This window comes from Typopeltis vanoorti, chromosome 2 (assembly GCF_054136105.1).
Source record: "Typopeltis vanoorti isolate ZY-2024b chromosome 2, IOZ_Tvanoo_1.0, whole genome shotgun sequence".
Classification (NCBI taxonomy): domain Eukaryota; kingdom Metazoa; phylum Arthropoda; class Arachnida; order Uropygi; family Thelyphonidae; genus Typopeltis; species Typopeltis vanoorti.
The window spans coordinates 107,664,069-107,688,302 of NC_143550.1; the positions used below are offsets into that span (position 1 = coordinate 107,664,069).

At 38.4% G+C, this 24,234-nt stretch overlaps 1 protein-coding gene across 3 annotated transcripts in view; it reads right to left on the minus strand.

Annotated features, from left to right (window-relative positions):
- Nep3 (M13 family metallopeptidase neprilysin 3) overlaps window positions 1–24,234 on the minus strand; it is a 502,574-nt gene that overhangs the window by 257,794 nt on the left and 220,546 nt on the right. For all 3 annotated transcript variants that reach the window (XM_090407352.1, XM_090407368.1, XM_090407360.1), the window contains one exon: window positions 8,939–9,066. In XM_090407352.1, coding sequence (XP_090263478.1) covers window positions 8,939–9,066 — 128 coding nt within the window. The remainder of the gene's footprint in view (window positions 1–8,938; window positions 9,067–24,234) is intronic.

Consider the following 24,234-nt stretch of genomic DNA (forward strand, 5'->3'; position numbering starts at 1 on the left):
ATACCCCATGGAACACTGTTATGCAAATTGAAGCAGATGGGAATGGATACTAAATTGGTGATATGGATAGGAGAATGGCTCAGGGAGAGATACCAGAAGGTGGTGTATGGAGGAGCAGAGTCCAGGATGAGGCAGGTGACCAATAGTGTGCCTCAAGGCTCTGTGCTTGGGCCATTGTTGTTTAATTTGTATATAAATGATATAGGAAATGGCTTAAAGGGAGATATTCAGTTGTTTGCCAATGATGCAAAGTTGGGTAGCGCAATAAAAAATCAAGCTGATGTCGAAAGTTTGCAGGATGATTTAAACAAGCTGGTAGAATGGGCAAAAGGTAATGGATGTCAGTTCAATGTGGAAAAGTGTAAAGTCATGCATTTTGGGATTAAAAGATTACCAGCTGTGTACTACATTGATGGAACAGTACTCCAAGTGATTGATGAGGCTAGGGACTTAAGGGTGTTGGTAGATAGGGAGATGAAGTTCAGGGGACACATTGCTAAGGTGTCCAAGATTGCACATAGGATTACTTGGTTGTTGAGGAACACACTGACATCCAGAGATAAAGAAGTTATGATTCCCCTTTATAAAGCGTTGACACTTCCACATTTGGATTACTGTGCTCAGGTCTGGTCACCTGGATTCCTTGGAGATGAGGAGGCTGTGGAGAGGGTTCAGAGAAGAGTGACTAAGTTGGTGAGTGATGTAAAAAATGCTCCCTACATTGATAGATTGAGAGCTTGTGGATTGCAGAGGTTGGTTGAAGAGGGGATATAATAGAAACATTTAAATTACTGAAAGATTTTTATAGGACTGATGCAGGGGAAATGTTTCAGTTGTGTGATAGTGATGGAAGAACAAGAGGTCATCCCTGGAAATTAAAGAAGAGTGTGGTTAACAAGGGTGTGAAAACAAGGTTTTTTGCTGGAGGGTGATGAATGAGTGGAATTCATTGCCTGACTTAGTTGTGAGTTCTTCGTCTGTAAATGAATTCAAGAAGAGATATGACAGATATTGTTTTACTAGCTTGGGTCTCCTGTGATGAGTCTACTGACTCCATGAAGATACCCATAATAATAATAATAATAATAATAATATTTATACCTATACCAAAGAAAGGTAATGCAGTGAACTGCAAGGATTTTAGAACAATAAGCCTCATTTCCCATACATCAAAAATACTTAACAAGAAGAATTGCATGGGAATCTTAACAAGAAGAATTGCATCTAAAGTGGAAGAATTTCTTATCAAACATCAGTTTGGTTTCAGGAAGGGTAGGGGAACAAGAGATGCGATTGGACTGTTAAGAATAGTAAGTGAAAGAAGTCTGGAAGTGAATAAAGAAGTTAATATCTGTTATATAGATTTTGAAAAAGCTTTTGACTTTGTAAAATGGGATAAGATGATGGAAGTAATGGAAAAGATTGGTATAGATTGGAAAGACAGAAGGCTAATTATTTCACTGTATATGAAACAAACTGCCATGGTGAGAGACATATGTGGTACAACAGAACCAGGTATCATTGGATAGTAAAATTGTCACCAATTTTGTTTAACATGTATTCTGAAAATGTTTAAAGAAGCACTGGAGAATTCGGAAAAAGGAATAAAGATTGAAGGTAGACAGATATTTGCAATAAGATATGCAGATGACAAGGCATTATTATCAAATACTGAAACAGGACTACAACATCTGTTGAACAGATTACTGGAATCCTGTATCAATTATGGAATGAAAATTAACATAAAAAAAACAAAGGTAATGAAAATAGCAAGGAAGGAGGCAAATATGAATATCAGAATAAATGGGGGAAAATTGAATCAAGTAAAGGCATTTAAATATCTGGGAAGTGTTATTATGATGGAAGATGTAAAAGTGGCATAAAAGCAAGAATAGTGATGGGAAGAGATGCCTTTAATAGAAAATGGAATTTATTCAGAAGTAAAATGGATAGAAACCTAAAGAAAAGACTAATAAAATGCTATGTGTGGAATGTTGCCCTCTATGCAGCTGAAACATGGACATTGAAGAAAGCAGAAATTAAGATTTTGGAATGCTTTGAGATGTGGATTTGGAGAAGGATGGAAAAAAACCAAATGGACAGATAAAATACTTAATGAAGAGGTCTTAAAAAGAGCACAAGAAGAAAAAAGTCTGTTAAGGAGGATAAAAAGAAGCAAGGGAAACTGGATCGGACATATTCTGAGAGAGAGAGAGAGAGAATGGAATCATCAGAGATGCCATCAAAGGAAAAATAGACGGAAAAAGACCCAGAGGAAGAGTAAGGAAAACAATGCTAGATGACATGCTGAATGGAGACAGGTACACAACCTTGAAAGAGACATACCTGTCACAGAACAGAAGAGAGTGGAAGGAAAGTTTCTGCTACTAAAAGAAGAACCTGCTCAATTGAAGAATACTCAAGAAGAAGAGAATCAAATATACTTTACATCATATTTGTCACTTATTCTATGTTTGATATATAGACTTCAAAATTGAGTCCATCTTTTTGAATCATCCTGTACTTCCATAGATACTGCTCTACCAAACTGATGCCCATTACTTCTTTGCTTTTTTTGTTGAGCATGTTAAACATTGAGCAGCAGTGTATGAGATTCTAGTAGCAAGGCTTACGGAATTAACAACGCATATAAAGGATATTAATTAAAGACAACTTTAATGAATAACTTCAATATTTCGGAAATGTCACGCTGTCATCTGAGAGCTGGTAGGATTATATTCAATAGGGAGGTAGGTAGTACGGTCTAGTACTAAAGCATTAAGCTTACCTTTGTAGTCCTTTTGATTGAGCACCACAACTTTCACGTGGCCACAATTTTGCCCTAGCTCCTAAAAGAATACCTGCCGAGGAAATCATGATCCAAATAGAACGTGGGATTCGCAACCTTCCTAACCATATCGCCAACAATGTCAGACTGGATGTAGCTGGTGTTCTCACCAAAGCAAAACCACCAAAAACCAACTTATCCAAAGACGAATATGCAGCTCTACTAGAAATGAAGAAAAACAAAAAAATAGTAATCACCAAAGCAGATAAGGGAAACGCCACTGTGGTGCTCAATCAAAAGGACTACAAAGGTAAGCTTAATGCTTTAGTACTAGACCGTACTACCTATCTCCCTATTGAATATAATCTTACCAGCTCTCAGATTAGAACTCTCCACAGACTCCTTAAGAAAGTCACTTCTTGGCCTGTGGAAGTCACTAACAAACTAAAACCTCATAACTCTAGACCCCCCCCTCCCGATTATATGGACTCCCAAAAATACATAAACAAAATGTGGCATTACATCCTATAGTGGATGGCATTGATTTCCCCACATATAAATTAGCCAAACATTTAGCCCAAACGCTCGCATACTATACTGGCAACACATCATCACACATAAAAAAACTCAGCCCACTTTAAAGCCAGTATAGAAAACCTCTCACTCCAACACACTGACATAATGGTCAGTTTTGATGTCTCCTCCCTATTCACTAATGTCCCACTCAAAAAAACCCTAGAGCTCATCCAAACCAAGTTTCCTCCTGATATCTCAGTCCTATTTCAGTTCACAATGAACTCATGCTATTTCATTTGGCAAGGAATATTCTACAAACAGATAGAGAGGACATCCATGGGTTCACCACTTTCCCCACCCTTGGCCAATTTCTTTATAGAGACCTTTGAAGAGAAAGCCTTAAACTCTGCCACACAAAAACCCACTATTTGGCTTCGATACATGGATGATGTGTTTGCTATTTGGCCACATGGCTCAGATACACTCCACTCCTTCCTAACACACTTAAACAACCAACACCCAAGAGTCCAGTTCACCCTAGAAAGAGAGGAAAACAACACCCTCCCCTTCCTATACACTTTAATCACTCGCCAGCTTGATGGATCTTTGGTTTTCTCTGTTTACAGAAAACCCACCCTTACAAGCAGATACATTCACCAGCAATCCCCCACCCCCCACACACCAATACGGGGTTATAAAAACACTATATAACAGGGGAAAATTAATCTGCTCAGATGACGATCCCCTAACCACTGAACTAAACCACTTCCTCAACTCTTTCTTAGCCAATGGCTATAACCCCCAAAAAATACTAAAACCAGTAAACCACAACCCCCCCCCCCACAATAAAGATTACACCAAATCTATCACCATCCCCTACATCCAGGGCACCTCTGAGAAAATAACCAATATCCTCAAAAAATATGCCCTGACTTCTTGTTATAGACCATATAAAAAGTTGGCATCCCTTATCCACTCTACCAAAGACCAACCACTTCCCCTAGACCTACCTGGTGTATACCAGGTCCCTTGCAGCTGCAAATTGTCCTACTTTGGCCAAACAGGCAGGACAGCAAATATCAGGATTTCAGAACACAAAGACTACATCCGGTTTCACCAGTATAGCCACTCTGGGCTGGCAGACCATGCCTTAGATACCCACCATAGAATTCTTTGGAAGACAACTAAAATAATATACTGCAGCAAGTTTAAGTACGAAAGATTATTCAAGGAATCATCAGCATCTCTAAAAAACATTCCAAACCTCAACAAATTTGGGTGCATGAAACTACCCCAAATTTGGGAGACTTACATTATGAGAACTTCAGTCCAATGGCCAAGACAACCAAATTAGCCCACCAGAGAGCACCATTAGGACTTTAGGAACAATATTAGTTTCTTGCCTTCTTCCTCATTTGCTTTTGTTAGTGCCTGCGTGCACATACCATATTTTTATGTTCCTGAAGATGGCGACGTGACGTTGCCAAAATATTGAAGTTATTCATTAAAGTTGCCTTTAATTAATATCCTTTATATACGTTGTTAATTCCGTAAGCTAATTACCAGTTAGTGTATGAGATAAATACAAAAAAGTCTTGAACCCATTGTCTGTATTATTCACACTACTACCACTGCCAGTCAAGATTTCTACTCAGACAGGTTTTAATTCCACTGCAATCATTAGCAATAATCCCTTTTCCTTCATAACATGTGTGTCCTCAAGAAGATGAGTCAGGAAGGATAGCGGATTTGGTGAACTTATAATGGATCATTACCAACATATGATGATTCATAATTTTACTATGTATCATCATATAATATTTTGTCTTCTGAATTTCTCTGATAGAACAACTTTTTGAGTGCATTAATAGAGAAGTATTTACTATTCCACCCCTACACACTTTCTATGGAAACTAATTATTAGACATTGTACTAGAAACTAAATTACTCCATGTGTTAAGGCTTAAGCGCTGGGAGGACATCATGCTGGAGGATTAATGGAATATTTACAGCACTAGAAAAGGATTAAAAACTAATTTTAATGCTTCCAATATTTCTTCTCAGTCACTGAAACATCATCAGAGATTACAAATAACTTGTAATGCACGCACGCACACAATACTAAATGAAACATGCGAGTGACTCTAAAGTCCTATTTAGGTGGTGTGCCCTCTATGCACATTTGTAGATGGCCTAGGATGTAAAGTGGGACCTCAGACAATTATTGTTTCTCAAATTTTGGGTAGTTTTATGCATCTGTATTTATTTAAATTCGGTTGATTTCTCAGTGCCACCACAGATTCTAAAAATAGTCTTTCCTTTTTGAATGTCTGATTTGTGTTCCTCTAAACAAATGGTTACTGATCTACTTGTCTGTCTGAAGTAAGCCAGCTTGCAGGAACAGGGTACTTTATATACTCCAGGCACTGAGAGAAGAGGGATCTGATCTTTGGTAGAACAGATAAAAAAAACCTCTCACACAAGCAGATACATTCACAAACTTTCCCACCACCACAACCCCTCTCAACAGTATGGCAGTATTAAAATTCTAACAAATAGAGCTCATAATCTTTGTTCCAGTGGAACCTCTCTTTCAACCAAATACACAACACCTTCTTACAATGATTGCAGAATTAATAAAAATAAGCAGTTCCTCCCCCATTCCTTGGCCATTGCTTCAGAAGGATTTCAGAAATGCAATCACCATCCCCTACATCCATGACCATTCCATTCATGTGTCATCTCCTATCTAGGAGGTTGACTATCATGATGTGACTCATGGTTAACTATGGGCGTAACGACATGTGGTGAGGACCCTATCTCTTCCACATCCATGACACATCATAAAAAGTAGCCAGGTCTTTAAAAAAAGTACAACTTCTACACAGCTTTTAAGCCCCACTGGAAACTTGCTACACTTATCCATTCTACCAAAGATCAGCTTCTTCCTCTCTCAGTGCCTGGAGTTAGTGACACCTCCAAGGAGTCCAAAGACTCATCAAGGGAGAGCACCAACTCTACAAATCTCCATCACTTATTCACCAACCGCTTCTTCCATCACCATTTTATTATTTTATCATAATCCACACCAATGCAATCTACTGCCCACCACCACCACTAGTATTTTTTTTGTCTGTAAATTGTGTGTGTGTTCTGAAGGCCGATTTGTGTGTATGCAGGATGAAAAACCTGAGTTTCTTGGAGAAAGAACCCTGCTACCTCCGTAAGAGATTGGCTAAGTCACCTGTAATTGAAAAAAAAACATATAAAGATTCCTCCTGTCACAACGAGAATTGAGCAGTGCTGTCGCATGCCCATTTCAGTTGGGTGTGCTGTTGTGGCTTATGCAACCCACACTACAACATTCACGTCAGTTTGACTGTATGATTGCATTATTATCGATGTATGAAAGTGTTCAGAGTGTATAGCACATAAGTGCTCATTTTAATTGGTCTAATGCAATTAATTGTAGAATGACTTTGAATATGCTAATTTATCAATTAATTGGAATCAAATCTGCACAGAGTGGGAGACAATGTGTTTTTGTTTTAAGATACTATATATTAGAAAACAATAATGAAGGAGAATGATATATTTGGTAAGTATATTTGAATTACTCAAAGGTGCAAAATTTGGAAGAAGAGAACGAGGCTTATCTCCTTTGACTACAATACGGTTTCCCACTGAGGAAACAGTATTGTAGTATTTTTTTAAAAATACTACAAAATTTTTTTGTAGTAAAAAAAACAGTATTTTTTTACTACAAAAAGTTATAAATTTATTGAAAATTATATATTAAACATTGTCTATATTATATATAAAAACTTGCCTATCAAGTCACTTCACACTTCATGCATGCAAAACAGATGAAACCCAGAAAACAAAAACAGCAACTCATGACAAACAACAACGTTCAATTGGATTGGTTGACACAATAACCAATCACAGCCTCTAGGTGTTATTGTCTCAGAGCTCACCCTGCCTAGCCTTCTGAGCAGTTTAAAACTACTAGTATGTTAAGAATTTAACCCACTGAGGTATCTGTACATGTTTTCAAAGGGCTCAAAGGTGTATGTATTTTGATCACACACCCAGGCTATTAACATGAATGTGATGCAATGTTTATGCATCAAAAAGTGGCCTCTTCATGAAGCATTAGTGTATTGTGTTTACTTTTAAAAATCATGCGAAGTCAGGAAACAATTAGGGGAGTCTTTAATGAGAATAAATGGCAAAATATAATATTGGTGATATTGTTATTTGGTGGATGAGGCACTGCACACCTAGGCTGTTTCCAATCAAATGGCACAATGTATCATGGTTCTTCCAATTGAGCTGCTCCTGCAAGCTGGCATACTTTGGACAGACAGGTAGATCAGCGACCATCCATTTAGAGGAACACAAATCATGCATCTGCAATCACAACAATGGTAAATCTCACCTTGCAGACCACGTATTAGATACAACCAAAAGGATCTCCAAAAAGAAAACAACCACTATGCTCGACCATAGTCAATTCAAAAAGGAAAGACTGTTTTTAGAATCTGCAGCAGCACTCAGAAATCAACTGAATTTAAATAAATACAGATGCATAAAACTATCACAATTTGGGAAACAATAATTGTCACAGGTCCCACTTACATCCTAGGCCACCTACAAATACCCATAGAGCACATCACCTAGATAGGACTTTAGAGTCACTCACATGTTTCATTTAGTATTGTGTTGTCTGTGTGTGTGTGTGTGTGTGTGTGTGTGTGTGTGTGTGTGTGTGTGTGTGTGTGTGTGTGTTAATATTAAACTAATCCAAGTCAAAATGATAAAAATTTAGATTTAATGAAAGATGTCTGTGTTTTTAAAATGTACTTTTCCTCTCCCACAATATCAGAAACATTCCTGTTAAAATATTATTTTATCCATGTCTTCATGAACTAAAGCATAAAATTATTTCATATTTTCATCATATATGATTTTCATCACTCTGTTTGAATTCTACTTATTGGAAGCCTGAAATAATTCTGGATTAAACTTACCTTTAGTTCCACTAACAGTACTAATACATTACAGGTGTACAGTATTCTGTGGATGGGAGTCACAAAAAAAAAAAGTTGTTCTTTTTTAGTGTTTAATTTGACAGCCTCCAGAAAAACTTACCACAGGAAAAACCACATACAAACAATATAAACCCAATAAAAATTATAATATGATGAAAAATAATATTTCTGAACCCAAAATCTTCTTCTTATTATCATCATCTTCAGACCCCCTGGAGTTAAAGACACAACGTCGGAGTTACCCCCCCCCCCCGCATCAAACACATACACATATAGCTCATCATGCCATGCATTAAATACATTCACATACTCTGCAGTAACCACATTCTCAGGCAATGCATTCCAATCAGTGACCATTCTCCATACAAAATACCTACTTCTCACTCCTTTCCCTTGACTACACTCTCATTATACAGTTTCCAACTTATTAATAACAGACCAACTTGTACACAACTTGCAATCTATATTAAAAATCAAACCAACATATTAATTTTACATATACATATGTTACACTTTGTCCATTTTTTGCACACTGTTAGATGCTATTTTATTTTAAGGACAACTTTGGAATAATACTTACTTGTGCTAATAAATCAAGCATTGGTTTTGCTCCCAATTCTGCAGTAGTTTCATTTTTATCAAGACATGAGAAGTAATACATTCGAGCCTTTCTCTCTGCCTCACTCTTCAGCTGAATCTTTTCATCCTCTAAATATATATATATAAGAGTAAATTATTCTTGAAGAAAGAATACTAATCATACAAAATTATCAGAGAACAATTCAAAAGTTATTCCAACAGTGGGATTGTTGGAATGATTAGCTACTGCTAAACCAACCATTTCAACTAAGTGGATATTACCAAGAGTTAAATATATGCTGCTTGGAAAGAAGTCAATGGATACCATGGTGTGAAGAACAAACAGCCATGGCACCCACCTTAATAAGATGTAGGACCTCCATTCACTGCGATGACTCCAGCAATCCTATGGGCATACTTTCCAAGAGCATATGATAGCAATCAATGGGAATTTTGGACAATTCCTCCTGTAGGCATGTAATGAGGTCCTGGACTGTTGTGTGTGTGTGGGGGGGGGGGCATCCCTTGACCTCACCCGATGTTGAAGTTCATCCCACAGATGTTCAATAGGGTTGAACCATAACACCAGATGTTCAATAGGGTTGATATCAGGACTCTGTGGAGGCCAGTCAAGTGTGGTGATGTTCATGCCTACAAACCATGCAGTTACAGCAGTAGCAGCCTTATGATAAAGTGCATTGTCTTGCTTAAAAAGACAATGGTCAGTTCTGTAGAAATGCTACAAAGCAGGAAGCATTGCATTGTCCAAAATGTTCAGATACCTCTCAGAGTTCAATGTTCGTAGTACCACAAACTGAGATCCAAGGCCAAAGCAGGAATAAACAGGAACATTCAAACACACTGCCACCTCCAAATTTCATAGTTGGAGTTATGCGCTCTGGTAAGAGATGTTCACTGGGCATCTTCAATACCTACCTCTGTTCATCTTCTTGGTAGTGGATGAAGCATGATTCGTAATTCCATAATGCAGCTTTCCAAGCTTTCACTTCCCACTGTATATGCTCTTTCCAACACTGAAAAAGAGCATATTACCCAAATTGCAGGTAATATGCAAGCCCCACATTATCCAAACCAACTGCATGTTGGTTTGGATAATGTGGGGCTTGCATATTGCAGTCCTACCATGGACCATGTTGTGAGTCTCAGTTCTGGATGTTTTTGTGCAGATTCATGCTCCACTCAATGCTGAAACTCCACATTCAACATGTCAAGTGCTATAAAGGATAATATGTAAAAACCTCCATTCATTAGGACTCTAATGAATGGTGGTCAAAGAAATACCCCACGATAAATACGGCAGTGCAATATCTACAAAACAGAACTTGATCCCATCGTCCATTGACTCAACGAACAACAGAAACATTGAGATTATTACGATCACATTTAAAAATATCTCAATCACCTCAGTCTATAAACTACCAGAAGAAGCTTTCTTCTTTCCTGACATCCTCCTCAATAATAATGCATACATGACTAATGCTGTATTAGGTAAACAATCAAACTTGTATTAGGTGACTTTAACAGCCATAGTGTTAACTGGGGTTACACAAAGTCCAACGAAGATGGAGAACTTGTTGAAAAATGGGCTGAAAACCTTTCTCTAAACCTGATACATGATCCAAAACTCCCTGCATCTTTCAACAGTGGCAGATGGAAGCGAGGCTATAACTGTGACCTCATATTTGTTAGCTCAAAAATATCCAACATCTGTGTTAAAAAGGTTTTAAATCCAATTCCACATACTCAACATAGACCTATAATGCTTCAACAACCCAGCAATTATGCCTAACACCGTCCCTTACAGATGACGATTTAATTTCCAAAAAAGCTAATTGGAAGGGTTTCATGGAAGATCTTGACCACTCCATAGAAGAAGTCCCTCCAAATCCTCAAGAGTATCCAGGACTCATAAAAATACTGATGAAAATCTCCACCAAACACATCCCTCGAGGATGCCGCACAAACTACATTCCAGTGACATACAAGCCCGGTATGCTGATTACTTAAAACTTTGCAACACCAACCCCTTCTCAGAAGAGACTATCCAAGTAGGAGAAAAATTATGCTCCAAGATGGCAGAGGAAAGGTGTTCCTTATGGAAAAAAGAAATAGAAACCCTTGATATGACCCATAGTAGAAGAAAGGCATGGAACTTTATCAACAGAATATGAGCATCCACAGGTAACAGCTAATCAAATTGCTCACCAGCTGCTGCTGAATGGAAAATTCACTAAAAAACACACAAAAAATAAGATACTTAGAACCCCAAGAGGAACAAAATATGATTAACTCAGATTTCACCATCACTGAACTCAACACTGCCATAAACTTAGAAAATCTGCAGGCCTTGATAATGTCTGTAATGAACAGATTAAACATTTTGGAACCAGGACTAAAGAGTGGTTATTAAACCTATACAACACTTGCCTCAGAACCCTAAGGATACCAACTATCTGGTGGCATGCCAAAGTGGTGGCCTTTCTGAAACCAGGGAAAACCCCAACCGAAGCAAAAAATTACAGCCTATATCACTACTCAGCAACCTCTTTAAACTCTATGAATGATTAATTTTGAATAGGCTACAACCCCTAATCGAACCCCATTTTATTGCTGAGCAGGCTGGCTTTAGACCAGGCAAATCCTGCACATCACAAATTCTCAACCTCACTCAATATATAGAAAATGGTTATGAGCAAAAACTAGCCACAGGAGTAGTCTTTGTAGAACTAACTGCAGCATGCGAGATGGTTTATGATACCATAAACCATCTCACACTCAGAAATGAAATATACAGAATAACTAGAGACTATCGCCTTGTCCTCCTGATCCAATCACTCTTGGAAAACAGACACTTTTATGTGGGCCTTGGGGTTAGGAAGAGCGGCTGGCACCACCAAAAAAATGACCTCCCCCATGGAAGTGTGTTATCACCATTACTTTTCAACATCTACGTCTATGATCTCCCCATCTTTCCAGGAACTAGAAATTTTATCTATGCTGATGACCTTGCCATAGCTACTCAGTCAAAAAATTTCAAGTCCATTGAAACTACTCTATCACTTGCCTTAAATAGTCTAACCACATACTATACCAGCAATCAACTAAAACCAAACCCCTTGAAAACCCTGACTGGCCTTTTCCACCTTAACTATAAGGAAGCCAACAGGAAGCAACAGATTTCTTGGGAAGGCTCTAATATAGAACATTCCTGAAAACCAATCTACCTCGGTGTGACTTTCGATCTCACCCTCTCATATAAAACCCACATAGAAAAAACAAAGGCAAAAGTGAATGCAAGAAACAACATACTAAGAAAGCTTACCCTCCTCCTCCAAATGGGGTGCAGACACTAGCACACTGAGATCTTCTGCCTTGGCCCTTTGCTATTCTTCTGCTGAATATGCCTGCCCAGTATGGTCCAGATCCTGCCATGCTGAAAAACTTGATCCAGCTTTGAATGAAAGCTGCCGCTTAATTACAGGATGCCTGAAACCAACACCACTAAAAGACCTGTATACTTTGGCTGGTATTGCACCCCCTTCAATTCGCAGATCTGCATTCTCAGCTGATGAAAGAAACAGACAAATGAATGATGAACGCCACCCACTGTTTGGCCAGACCGCAGTGCCCCAAAGACTAAGATCCCGACATAGCTTCCTGACAACTATTGAACCACCTAAAAACCTCCCAGAGACAAGCTTTCAACAATGGCTTGCACTATATCCTGAAAATAATACTGATATTCCAACAGCCGAACATCTTCCACATGGTGCCCACTTGGACTGGAACACTTGGAAAAGCCTAAACAGACTCCAGACGACAGGACACTGCAAACAAAACCTCATCAAATGGGGATACCTCACTGGCCCAGACAATTGTGTGTGGGACAACTTAGTCCATGGACACCTTCTTTCTTATCCCTTTCTTCCATCGCCTTGTGCAAAAGAGGGCCTTATATCCTGCACAGAAAGAGCAGTTGATTGTGCAAGATACTGGAGGAACATCTGACCATCTTTATTGTATATAAGTTATGTAAAGTTTTCTTTTTTTCATATTTAATTATTATTCCCTGTATAATTCACCTACCAAATCTAAGCTGATCTCATTGTAATGTATCCTAATTTGTTGTAAATCATGTTGTACCACTTACTTACTACTGTACTACTTGTGTTTGGATGCGAAATAAATAAATTAGGACTCTATGGAGGCCATGTTCAGTGAGTGTGGTGGGTTATCTACTGTGGGTAACTTATAGTTGACTCCCTGCATTTCGATCTTAGTAAGGTATCACTGACTGTGGACCTTGGGATGGCCCAATTTGTCAACAATTTGTCAAAGAGATAGCGCTGCAACATAGCATCCTATCATAATGCTTCTTTAAAACTCTATCAGTTCCCTTTTCACAGCCATTTCACCCAGAGACACAGCTGCACTTACCATATTCCTCCAATTTATACCAGCTTCATGAACTAAAGCATAAAATTATTTCATATTTTCAAGTGATATATGTGACTCGTTACATGGCAAGATGCAACTTGCCCATGGGGGAGTCCGTTGACTTCTTTCCAAGCAGTATATGTTTAAACTCCTGTTCTACCACTGTATCTATGTGCCACATTTTTCAATCTTTCATTGGAATACTAATAATAACTAAAATTAATGGATGATCAGAGGGCAGTTTACTCAGGATCATTGTGTATCTTAAAATGATTCATCGTCAATGCATCTGTCAATCTCTTCACCTGCAAAATAGCATTACATTCACAACAAAACAAAACAAAATGTATTATGATTATTATTAATAATTAACCTCTATGGAATCATCATGGAAGATATCACTCTAAGAGTGACATCTTCTTCAGTATAATTATCATACTGAATCTTAAGCTTATTCACATTCCTAACATTCACAGCACTCTGGCAATTCATTCCACTCAGTCACCATCTTCCATGTAAAAAAACCAATTTCTCACTCCATTCTTTATCTCATCCTTATAGCATTTCCAGGGATAGCATCTTCTTTTTCCTTCTGATCCTCTGCTCTTTTTTTGTTTATGTCCACGAAATTGGTCGATCGGTAGAGCCTCTGTGACTAATGGCTCGCAAAAAGTTAAGAAAGTTTGAGCTCGGTTAGTAGGTGGAAGGGAGCCAATTGTTCGATGCTGTTGGCACACTCTCCCGCAATGAGTCCATGGACTTCCTGGAGGTGTCTAATAATAATAATAAATGCAACTGTTCATATTTTCTCATCCCCCCCCCCCAAACCAGTAGTCCTGATATTGGCTTAATTACTTGTCTCTGATCCTCCCCAGAATTTCCTTATCACAACAGAAACCAGGTGACCAAATTGTTGTTTGAACAGTCAAGTACAGCAAGCTCTGATCAAGGTCCTGCATTGCCTTCTACTTTCTGGAATACCCAATTATTTCTACTTGTCAGCTTCAATATACAGCTAAAGACTTCTTGCACTCCAGTTTATCTTTTACATTCCTACTTACTGCACCTCCATGGGAATTTCATCTCTTGTCCATAGCTATCCTAGAAAAACCTTATTATCTATCTGATAAATTCTTCTAATTTACTTTCTCTATCACATCGTCACATCTTTGCCTTTTTATTTATTAGGCTCAATCATTAGAATTAACACACCATAATCCTCACATTTTGCTGAGCTGTGCATAACTATTGATAGTGCGAAGATACTTCAGCCTGAAGTAACTTGAAAAGTACCAATTGTACTTTAGAGCAGAGTTTTCAGATTTAATATACTGATTAGAGCTTTCTAATTTTTCATTGGTGGAAATGTAATAAAATTCTTTCAGTATTGCTGACATTATTCAATTTTCAAGTATTCCCCACTTTCAAGAGTGTCACGATGCCTATCCTTCAGCTGTAAAGGCCTGGGTTCAAATGATATGAGGAACATTAGCATAGGATTTTTCAACTGACAGTGAAGTACCAGGTCCCATAGAGATGTAGCAAAATATTTTTTACCTAATAATTAGGAGTTTCCTTCCACAAGTAGTCAGACTGGTCCATGAACACAAAATATGTGTGTTCATGGACCAGATAGACATAATTATTATACAAATTAAGGGGATATTAAATCCCACATTGTTTTAAAACCGAATAAGAAACTGAAAGATTGGAATCAGAGAGTTGAGAGATGTGGGATTTAATATCCCCTTAATTTGAATAATGTTTATATCACCGAAATGAAGCCTATTGGCTCTTTATATTTAAATAACTTAATGGTTGCACCTGGTTGACAACTCATATAGCAAAGTATATAAGTTCTTTTCGCTATACCCTTTGGTATCTTTTGGTCTAGCTACTCACTGATGAAGCCTCAAAAAAGGCTGAAACCGGTCTGGGTAGTGACCTCCCGCCATAATGTAATAACAGCATACATTTCCTAGGAAATGTGTTTTTACATTATGGAAAATACCTAAGAATAGCGATCTGAACTTCCCCCACCTTTGCAACGAGTTGCCCGAGATTGTACTACGTACTAGGACTACTTGCATTAGCTCATGCTAGTAATTCGCCGATACTTTATAGTTTATAGTTTACTATATTCGGCATGTAACTCTCTGATTCCAATCTTTGAGTTTCTTATTCAGTTTTAAAACAATGTGGGATTTAATATCCCCTTAATTTGAATAATGTTTATATTGCCGAAATGAAGCCTATTAGCTCTTTATATTTAAATAATTATTATAGATTATCCAGGCATTTTCATGGAGTCCAAAGACTTACCATGGGAGGCACAGACTAAACATTATTCACAAAATGTCTATCATACTTTTCCTTAAATTCATTTACTGACATTGAAGTTGCAACCAAACGTTCCAGGAGACATGTTAAGGCGAAGATATTTTTGTATAAAGACTAGAATAAAGGTAGGTTATTTAATTTTTTTTTTTTTTTTTTTTAATGAACTGTGGGTTTTTATGTGTGAGAACTGTTGCAGAATAATGTGCCATATTTTAATTATTATTATTCAGGCCTCCATGGAGTCAAAAGACTCATCATGGAAGGTCCTTCCTAAGAAACACAAAGTCTATCAAGACTCATCGAGGGGAGGTCCCTCCCCTAAGAAACACAAAGTCGATCATACCACTCCTTAAACTATTGACCATTCTCCCTCTCACCACTCCATCAGGCAATGCATTCCATGCTTCAACCACCCTCCATGCAAAGAAACCACTCTTCACCCTCTTGCTCACAATTTCCTTTCGTAACTTCCAGGGATGGCCTCGTCATCACTCCTTCTCGCAGTTCAACCAAGCGAAAGAACTCCGCAGTGTCAACCCTGTAACAACCTCTCAACAGTTTAAAAGTCTCAATCATATCACCTCTCCTTCTTCTATCCACCAAACTCTGCAGTCCACATTCGCTCAGCCGATCCTCATAACTATCACTGTACAGTCCTGAAACCATCTTTGTTATCTGTCTTTGTACCCTTTCCACAGTTAATTTATCTCCTTCAAATCACGGGGAACCAAATCTCAGAACAATAGTCCAAGTGTAATCTGATCAGGGTTTTATACAACGGAATGATAACTGTTTTATCTCTGCAAGTCAGCGTCCTTCTCATTATTGCAGCAATCCTCTGTGTTACCTTCACCACCTTTGCAATATGTCCCCTAAATTTCAGGTTTCTATCAATCATCAACCCCCAGATCTCTTGTCTCCCCTACTTCCTCCAGTATAACTCCTTCCACAGAGTATGCAGTGTCCCATTGATGTTTCCCAAATCTCAAGACCTTACATTTTGCTGCATTAAACCGATATCCCCATTCATTTTCCATCTATCTAGCTTATTCAAATCCTCTTGCACGCCTGCCACATCTGCACTATTACTAATAATCCTTCCCAGCTTCGCATCATCTGCAAACACCTGAACCCTTGCAATCCACTGACAATGTCATTGATATAAAGGTTAAACAACATAGGTCCCAGTACTGAGCCTTGTGGGACCCCACTTGTAACTCTCTGCTTCCTTGAAACTGCCCCACCATACACAACTCTCTGATACCTATCGGACAGCCAATCCTGAATCCAGTTGACCAATCTGACATCCAGACCCATCTGCTGCAACTTAAATATCAGCTTATCATGTGGCACCCTGTCAAATGCCTTCGCTAAGTCTAAGAAAATTGCAGTATATGCCTTTCCCTCATCTAATGTTCTTGTAACTTTATTATAAAAGGCTAGCATATTGCTAAAACAAGAGCGCCCTTTCACAAATCCATGTTGACTCTCACAGATAACATTACCCTCATCTGCCCAATGCTGTATACGGACCCTCACTACTTTCTCCAAGATCTTAACAACTACTGATGACACACAGACTGGCCTGTAATTAGACACTTCCAGTCTGTTACCACCTTTATGCAATGGTACTATCTTACCTTCCTTCCATTCTCTGGGCACCTTTCCTGCAGCCAGACTTTCATTAAAAAGCCAGGTTAAAGGCACTGTCAGTTCCCTGGCACATTCTCTCAAAACTCATGGTGAAATACCATCCAGTCCCAAAGCTTTACCGACATCCAGAGTACTCAGTATCTGAAACACACTCTCCTCCTGTACCTCTAAACCTCGAACCTGCCCAATCCCTCTAGCATTAAAACTGACTCCTCCAGGATGAAATACTCCAATAAAATGCTCATTGAACAATTCCACTATGTCCTCTGCATCAGTCACTCTATTCCCATTTTTATCCCACAATGTCATTCTTCCACAGTCATTTCTTCTCCTACTGGCCACATAGCTAAAAAATTCCCTAGGATTTTCTTTGGATCTCAGGACCAATCTCTTCTCATATTCCAGTTTTGCCTTCCTTACCATACTAGTCACTCTCCTGGCCTGTGTCTTATATTCTTCATGCATCTTCTCTTCAGCTGTCTCCTTATATCTCTTCCATAGTCTCTTTTCACATGCAGTTCCTGTTTAATATTTTTTGTCATCCACTTTACTATAAATTGTGTCCTCTTTTTCACTCGTGGAATACATCTTACTGTTGCTGCTAATAAATATTCCTTGACAATTCCCAAGCACTAATGATATCCCATCCTTCCAATTCCTCCCTCCATGAAACTTACTCAAGTTGACATCTAAGACTAGACTATTATAATCACCTGCCTTATAATTCCACATATGCTCCCGTCTCTTTGATACCCTTGCATGTCTATTCATTTTCCAAGTCAAAACCATATGGTCACTCTCTCCAACTGGTGGGAGAGATGTCATCTCAATTACTCCACTCTTCTGATGTTATAACCAAATCCAAAACTCTTGAATCTCTTGTTCCCTCTATTACATGTTGCGTAAGATATTTTTCCCTCAAGAATTATATTCATGAGGGAAATAGAATCAATCATCTCAATTACTCCACTCTTCTGATGTTATAACCAAATCCAAAACTCTTGAATCTCTTGTTCCCTCTATTACATGTTGCGTAAGATATTTTTCCCTCAAGAATTCTAGAAATTCCATTCTCTTATTGCTACATGCATCTTGCTCTCCCCAATTTATACTACTGTAGTTAAATCTTGCACTTGCCAAACTCAACTGTCTAAACATTTCCTGGTCCCCACCCTCTGTGCTCCTTGGTCTGTAGCAACACCCCACTAATATTCTGTCTTGCCCACCTCTACTTCACACCATATGCTTTCAAAATCATTAGTGCCACTGCCTTCCAAAGTCTCCACTCTTAGAGAACATAGGTCGTCGCTTATCATAAGCAGTACTCCACCATCACGCTTCGCTTGCTATTCTGCTGAAAAATGCTGTACCCAGTGATTTCTATTCCTGTTATTATGTCCTCTTCTGTCAACCACGTCTCAGTGATCCCAATAATTTTTGGCCAGGCTGTACCACCAATTCCTCTCCCTTATTCCAGATACTCCTGGCATTAGTATAAAGCATATACAGGGTGTTCGGGATAAATTTGACAGTTTCGTAAGGAAAAAGAAAATCTTCTTTGTATCTATTAAATTTAATGAATTGACAAAAAAACATTACAGGCAGAGTTAATTACAATACTATCAACAAGATTTACTCAAAATAACCACCATTAGCATCGATCACAGCTTCAATTCTGCTTTGGAACCTCGAACAAGCTGATGCTACAGTCTCCCTGGGAAGGGCCGCAAAAACTGTTTTAATTTTATCCATTAACTGGGCTTTTGTATTACTGGAAGTGCGATTGGTGTCTTTTTCAACTGCGCCCCATACAAAATAATCCATGGGGTTAAGGTCTGGGGAGTTTGGAGGCCAAACATTTGGACTGGTGAAGTCGTAGAAATTTTCAGACAACCATTTTTGACTTCCCAGAGGTGTGGCAAGGGGCCGAATCCTGCTGCCATACACACGGCCTACCATTGGCTACCCTTGTTATCCAGGGCTTGACTACAGTTAGCAACTCCACGAACAAAGCCCGAATTCCAATGCCAGGGTTCTTCAACACCTGTTCCTGCAGATTTGCGAGGAATTCTGCTGTACGAACGCAATCAGATCGTCTGCTAGGGATCTTTCTTCTTGCTACATCCTCGTAGTCACCATTGCAAGTCTCTAGTTCATGCCTGATTGTTTTTACTGTATTCAGGGAGCATTGGGCAGCAGTCGTAATATCCTTATTTTGATGGCGGGCACGAATCATCATGATACAAGTTATTCTCGTCCATGATTCAGGTGGGTTCCAGCTATCCATCCTTTCTGACATCTTGTATATGAATGAAGAAGGGTCCAAACTTTTAAATGAAGAGAAGTGTGTGTTAATACATGTAACTTACGGAAAAATATAATTAATTATAAATATGTCAAATTTATCCCGAACACCCTGTAAATGCCTTTGCTTCTATACCCAGCCTTATCCCCTCTAGACTTCACTGGGCTCAGTGTTAGCTGATGTCGTCCCTCTTCTCCCAAGTACCCATTCCCACAAGAGGCAACCCCTGCTACCATCCTCCCTGGGACACACTGACTTGTTCAGAACAGCAATTTCTCCAGATTGCTGTTCTGAACAAGTCCTTCCTCATTCAAATGTAAGCAGTCTCTTGCATACAATTCCTCTCTGTCCTCAAACGCACTCCATGCATCCACATATTCCAGTCCTCTCTTGTCACACATTCTAGCTATGATGTCATTCAATATTACTGCTCTTATGCTCAGCTCGTCATTATCATAGCTAGGCAACATACACAATCTTTTCTCTCTGTGTCTTCTTTCGTACCACCTCAAGCAAGATTGTCATATCTCTCGCTGCCCTATTTGCACCACCACTCAAGTCATTTGTTCCCACCATCACAATCATCTCATCCACCCTTTCACTTCTCTTAACTGCCAAAGCCACACTTTCTATCTTTCCCCCTGGCAAACACTTCTCACACATCCTATCTTGAACACCACAGATCATTGAGTCCCCATACATTATACCTCTTACCATTCCCTCTCTCTTATTGTTTCCATTTTCTCCTCTTCTTTCATTCTCAGACCTTTCTCTCATTCCATCTCTCCTACTGTTTCCATTCTCTCCTCTTCTAGCACTCCCATACCTCTCTCTCATTCTGTCTCTCCTACTGTTTCCATTCTCTCCTCTTCTAGCACTCCTGACACAGTAATTAATAAATAACATAAAATGGATTTACCATATGCATATATTTTTATTAGTATAAAATTTTTCCCCTAATGTCAAGGCCATCTTCAATATGGCCTTCAAATTAAACAACAAAAACAGAAACCAGTATATTTTTTATTATTTATTTATTACCTATTGTAGAAGTTATGTGCTTGGAGAATTTGTGATGTATGTGCTTGTTTGTTTCAGTTTTCTAACAAAGTTTTTAAACTTAGACTGACATATGATGAGCATTGAAAGCAAGATGGCAGCAACTTTGCTATGCATGAATAAAATTTTGATTTTAACCATTTTGTGAAATGTGAAGCATACTACATGTGCTCATTTGGTTTTTAACAAAGTTTTTAAACTTAGACTGACATATGATGAGCATTGAAAGCAAGATGGCAGCAACTTTGCTATGCATGAATAAAATTTTGATTTTAACCATTTTGTGAAATGTGAAGCATACTACATGTGCTCATTTGGTTATGTGGATAAGTTATGAATTTTTAATAGAGATAGGTGTGTGTGTGTGTGTGTGTGTGTGTGTGTGTGTGTGTGTGTGTGTGTGTGTGTGTGTGTGTGTGTGTGTGTGTGTGTGTGTGTGTGTGTGACTTGAATGCGCAGGTGATGAATAGTGATGTATCAGTGGCTGATGATGAGAGTAGCATGACTGTAACAAGAACAATGAATGCCTCATTTGACAGCAAAGAGAGGTGATATGAAAGAGCAGCAAATGAACATTAAGCTAGTTATCAAAATAACAGATGAGTGATCTGAGGAAAGAAGCAATCAATAGAACCATAAACGACATAAACGATACAGGCATAGTGAAAGTCGGGACTTGTGCATGTGGTACAAATATGGTGAAGGCACAGCAGAGAGCGATAAGACAGTGGAAGATGTGAAACCAATAGAACAGCAGAAAAACAAAGGCAGAATGATAAAGAAGATAGCACAAAAGATATGAACATAAGAAAATATATTAGAAAATAATTGGTAAGGTTGAGGAATAAATTGAAATGTGTGAAGATGAGATAGTAGATTCAGAGATTGAGTCCACTTCCCTCAATGAGCCAAAGATGAATAACTCCAGTGGAATGGTGGAATAGCATAGTAATGTATGGGGAAGCAGTGATGAAAGATGTGAAAATGAGAAGGTGTTGAAAGTGTCTAACAATGATAAGAACTCAGAGTGACTGAGTTCTTATGCACATGCTCTTATGCAACATGATCATATTGGTAGGAACAAATGATTTGTGAGGAAGTGTGAATGATGTAGCACAGAATATGGAAGTGTTGCCAGACATGGTAAAGTGGGAGATTTTGAGTGTGTTACCAAAGTATGATTGCAGGGAGCTGAGAAGAACAATGATTACGAATGTCATGTTAACTAGAATGAATAGAAAGACAGGACTTGAGCATATGGATGTATGCGATAAATATGAAGGCAGGATAGAGCTGTTTGCTGCAGACAGTCTGCATTTGTGTGAGAGTGGCAGTGTTAAGCAGGGTAGACTGATAATGACAAGAGGAGAGTGTGTAGCCAGTCAGGAAATTCACAGTAAACAGTGATATTGCAAGTGTATACTAGGATCAGTATCAGACAAATGATGAAGAAAGACAACATAAGTATGCAGGTATTGCCCTCAATGGAAGCAACAATCAAAAGACTTTTATGATGAGACGAGGAATTGTGGGAAGGAAAGGTGCATGAGAGGAGAGCTATTATGCTTCTAAGTTAAGACATAGCCTTCTGTGTCAGTGAGATATGGTCAACGAAGGATGGTGTACTCAATGGAATAGAATATGATCTATAGCATTTTTCACAAAGACAGAAAATGAAAAAAAAAAGAGGTGGTGGGGTATTATTACTAATGGTTTCAGAAGAGTTGTGGATCTTGAAGGAAGCAGTAATGATAATGGCTTTGAAAGCATTTAGTGTGATGTCAAAATGAGCATAAATTTTAGATATTTAGTGGGGTGTTGCTATGGATCAAGAAATGCAGATGGAGATGATTCTGAAATATTCAGTGACAGGAGGGTGATAGGTGACTAACTATGGAATTGTTAACTGGAAGCAGAGAATAATGTATCATTAAGGAGATTGAATTCTTTGAGGTACTTAGGGAAATCACCTGATGTAGCACCACATGGGATATGTGTGTTGGATTTAATAATATCATCTCATACAGTGATAACAGAAGATGTCAGCACATTGATGCCAGTTGGGAAGAGTGATGATGTGCTTTTGACATGAGGAGTGTACAAGCTTAAGAGAATAAAATAGATGTATGGAATTTAAGAGCATAGGACTATGATAAATTCAGGAAACAAACTGGTGATGTGCAGTGGCTTGATCAAATGAAGAGGAGAGAAATCAGTAGTAACTTAGATTTAGTCCAAAATCATTAATTTGTGACAATATTAGATTATACTTGTAAGGTTTCGAGAATAAATAAGGTAGTGGTGAAATGGATAATCACAGACTTATGCAGGAGCTTCTGAGAAAGAGGATGTTAGGGAGGCCATATAAAGAACATGGTATCTCTCAGTATAAGGAATAGGGCAGAAAGGTGGCCATGAATGTAGTGAGGACTGTGAAGGTAGGCAGTGAAGAGGGAGGAACTGGCATATGTAACGAGGTTTGCTGAGCCAATAAAGTAAAACCACAGAGAATTCTACAGTTACTTCACAAGTAAGGAGGATAGAAGCAATTCAAGAATACAAAGTATTTAGAAAATTTAGTAACTTTGATATTAATAAGGCTGTGGTATTGGATGAGATATCATCAAGTATATTATTGGAATGTGCAAAAGAGCTAAAAGTGCCTTTGACTTGGTTGTTCAACAGGAGTCTGGCAACAGGAATAGTTCCAGAAGAGTGTAAAAAGAGGAAAAAAATAGTGCCACTTCATAAAGGAGAATCCAAGTCAGTTGTATCCAAATACATGCAACTGTGTATAAATCAGATCAAATGGTGAAGGTGTTACAACAGAATATAAACCTAGATTGATCAGAATGGAAATCTTTTGAGAGAGAAGCATGGGTCTGTTATGAAGAGATCTTGCTTTAGTAACTTTGTTACATTTAATTTTTTATTATTATTATTACACCCTCCATGGAGTCAGCAGACTCATTATAGGAAGTTCGTTCAAATGACAACATATCTATCATATTGAATCTTGAAATCCTTAGCGCTCTTTGCATTAACAACATATTCTGTAATGCATTCCATTCACTGACAATTCTTCATGTAAAAAAATCAATTCTGTACACCTCCTCCTCACCACACTCTTATATAACTTCCAGGGATGCTTCTGGTTTTTCCCCCTCTCACCTTCTACTCTATTTGTAATCCCCTCTGGATTATGATAAAAATCCTCTCATTAACTTAAATGCATCTATCATATCATATCATATCACCTCTTTTCCTCCTGTCCACCAAATTCTGCCATCCACATATCTTCAACCTCTCTCCACAGCATTTCAAAGTCCTGATATTGTCTTAGTCACTTGTCTCTGGACCCTCTACAATGTTTCCACATCACATTGAAAACCAGAGTACTTCTTATCAGAGCGGCACGACTGTACAGTCTTTGCAAAACTTCAGTCTATTGTCAACCATCACTCCCAAATCTCAAATCTTCC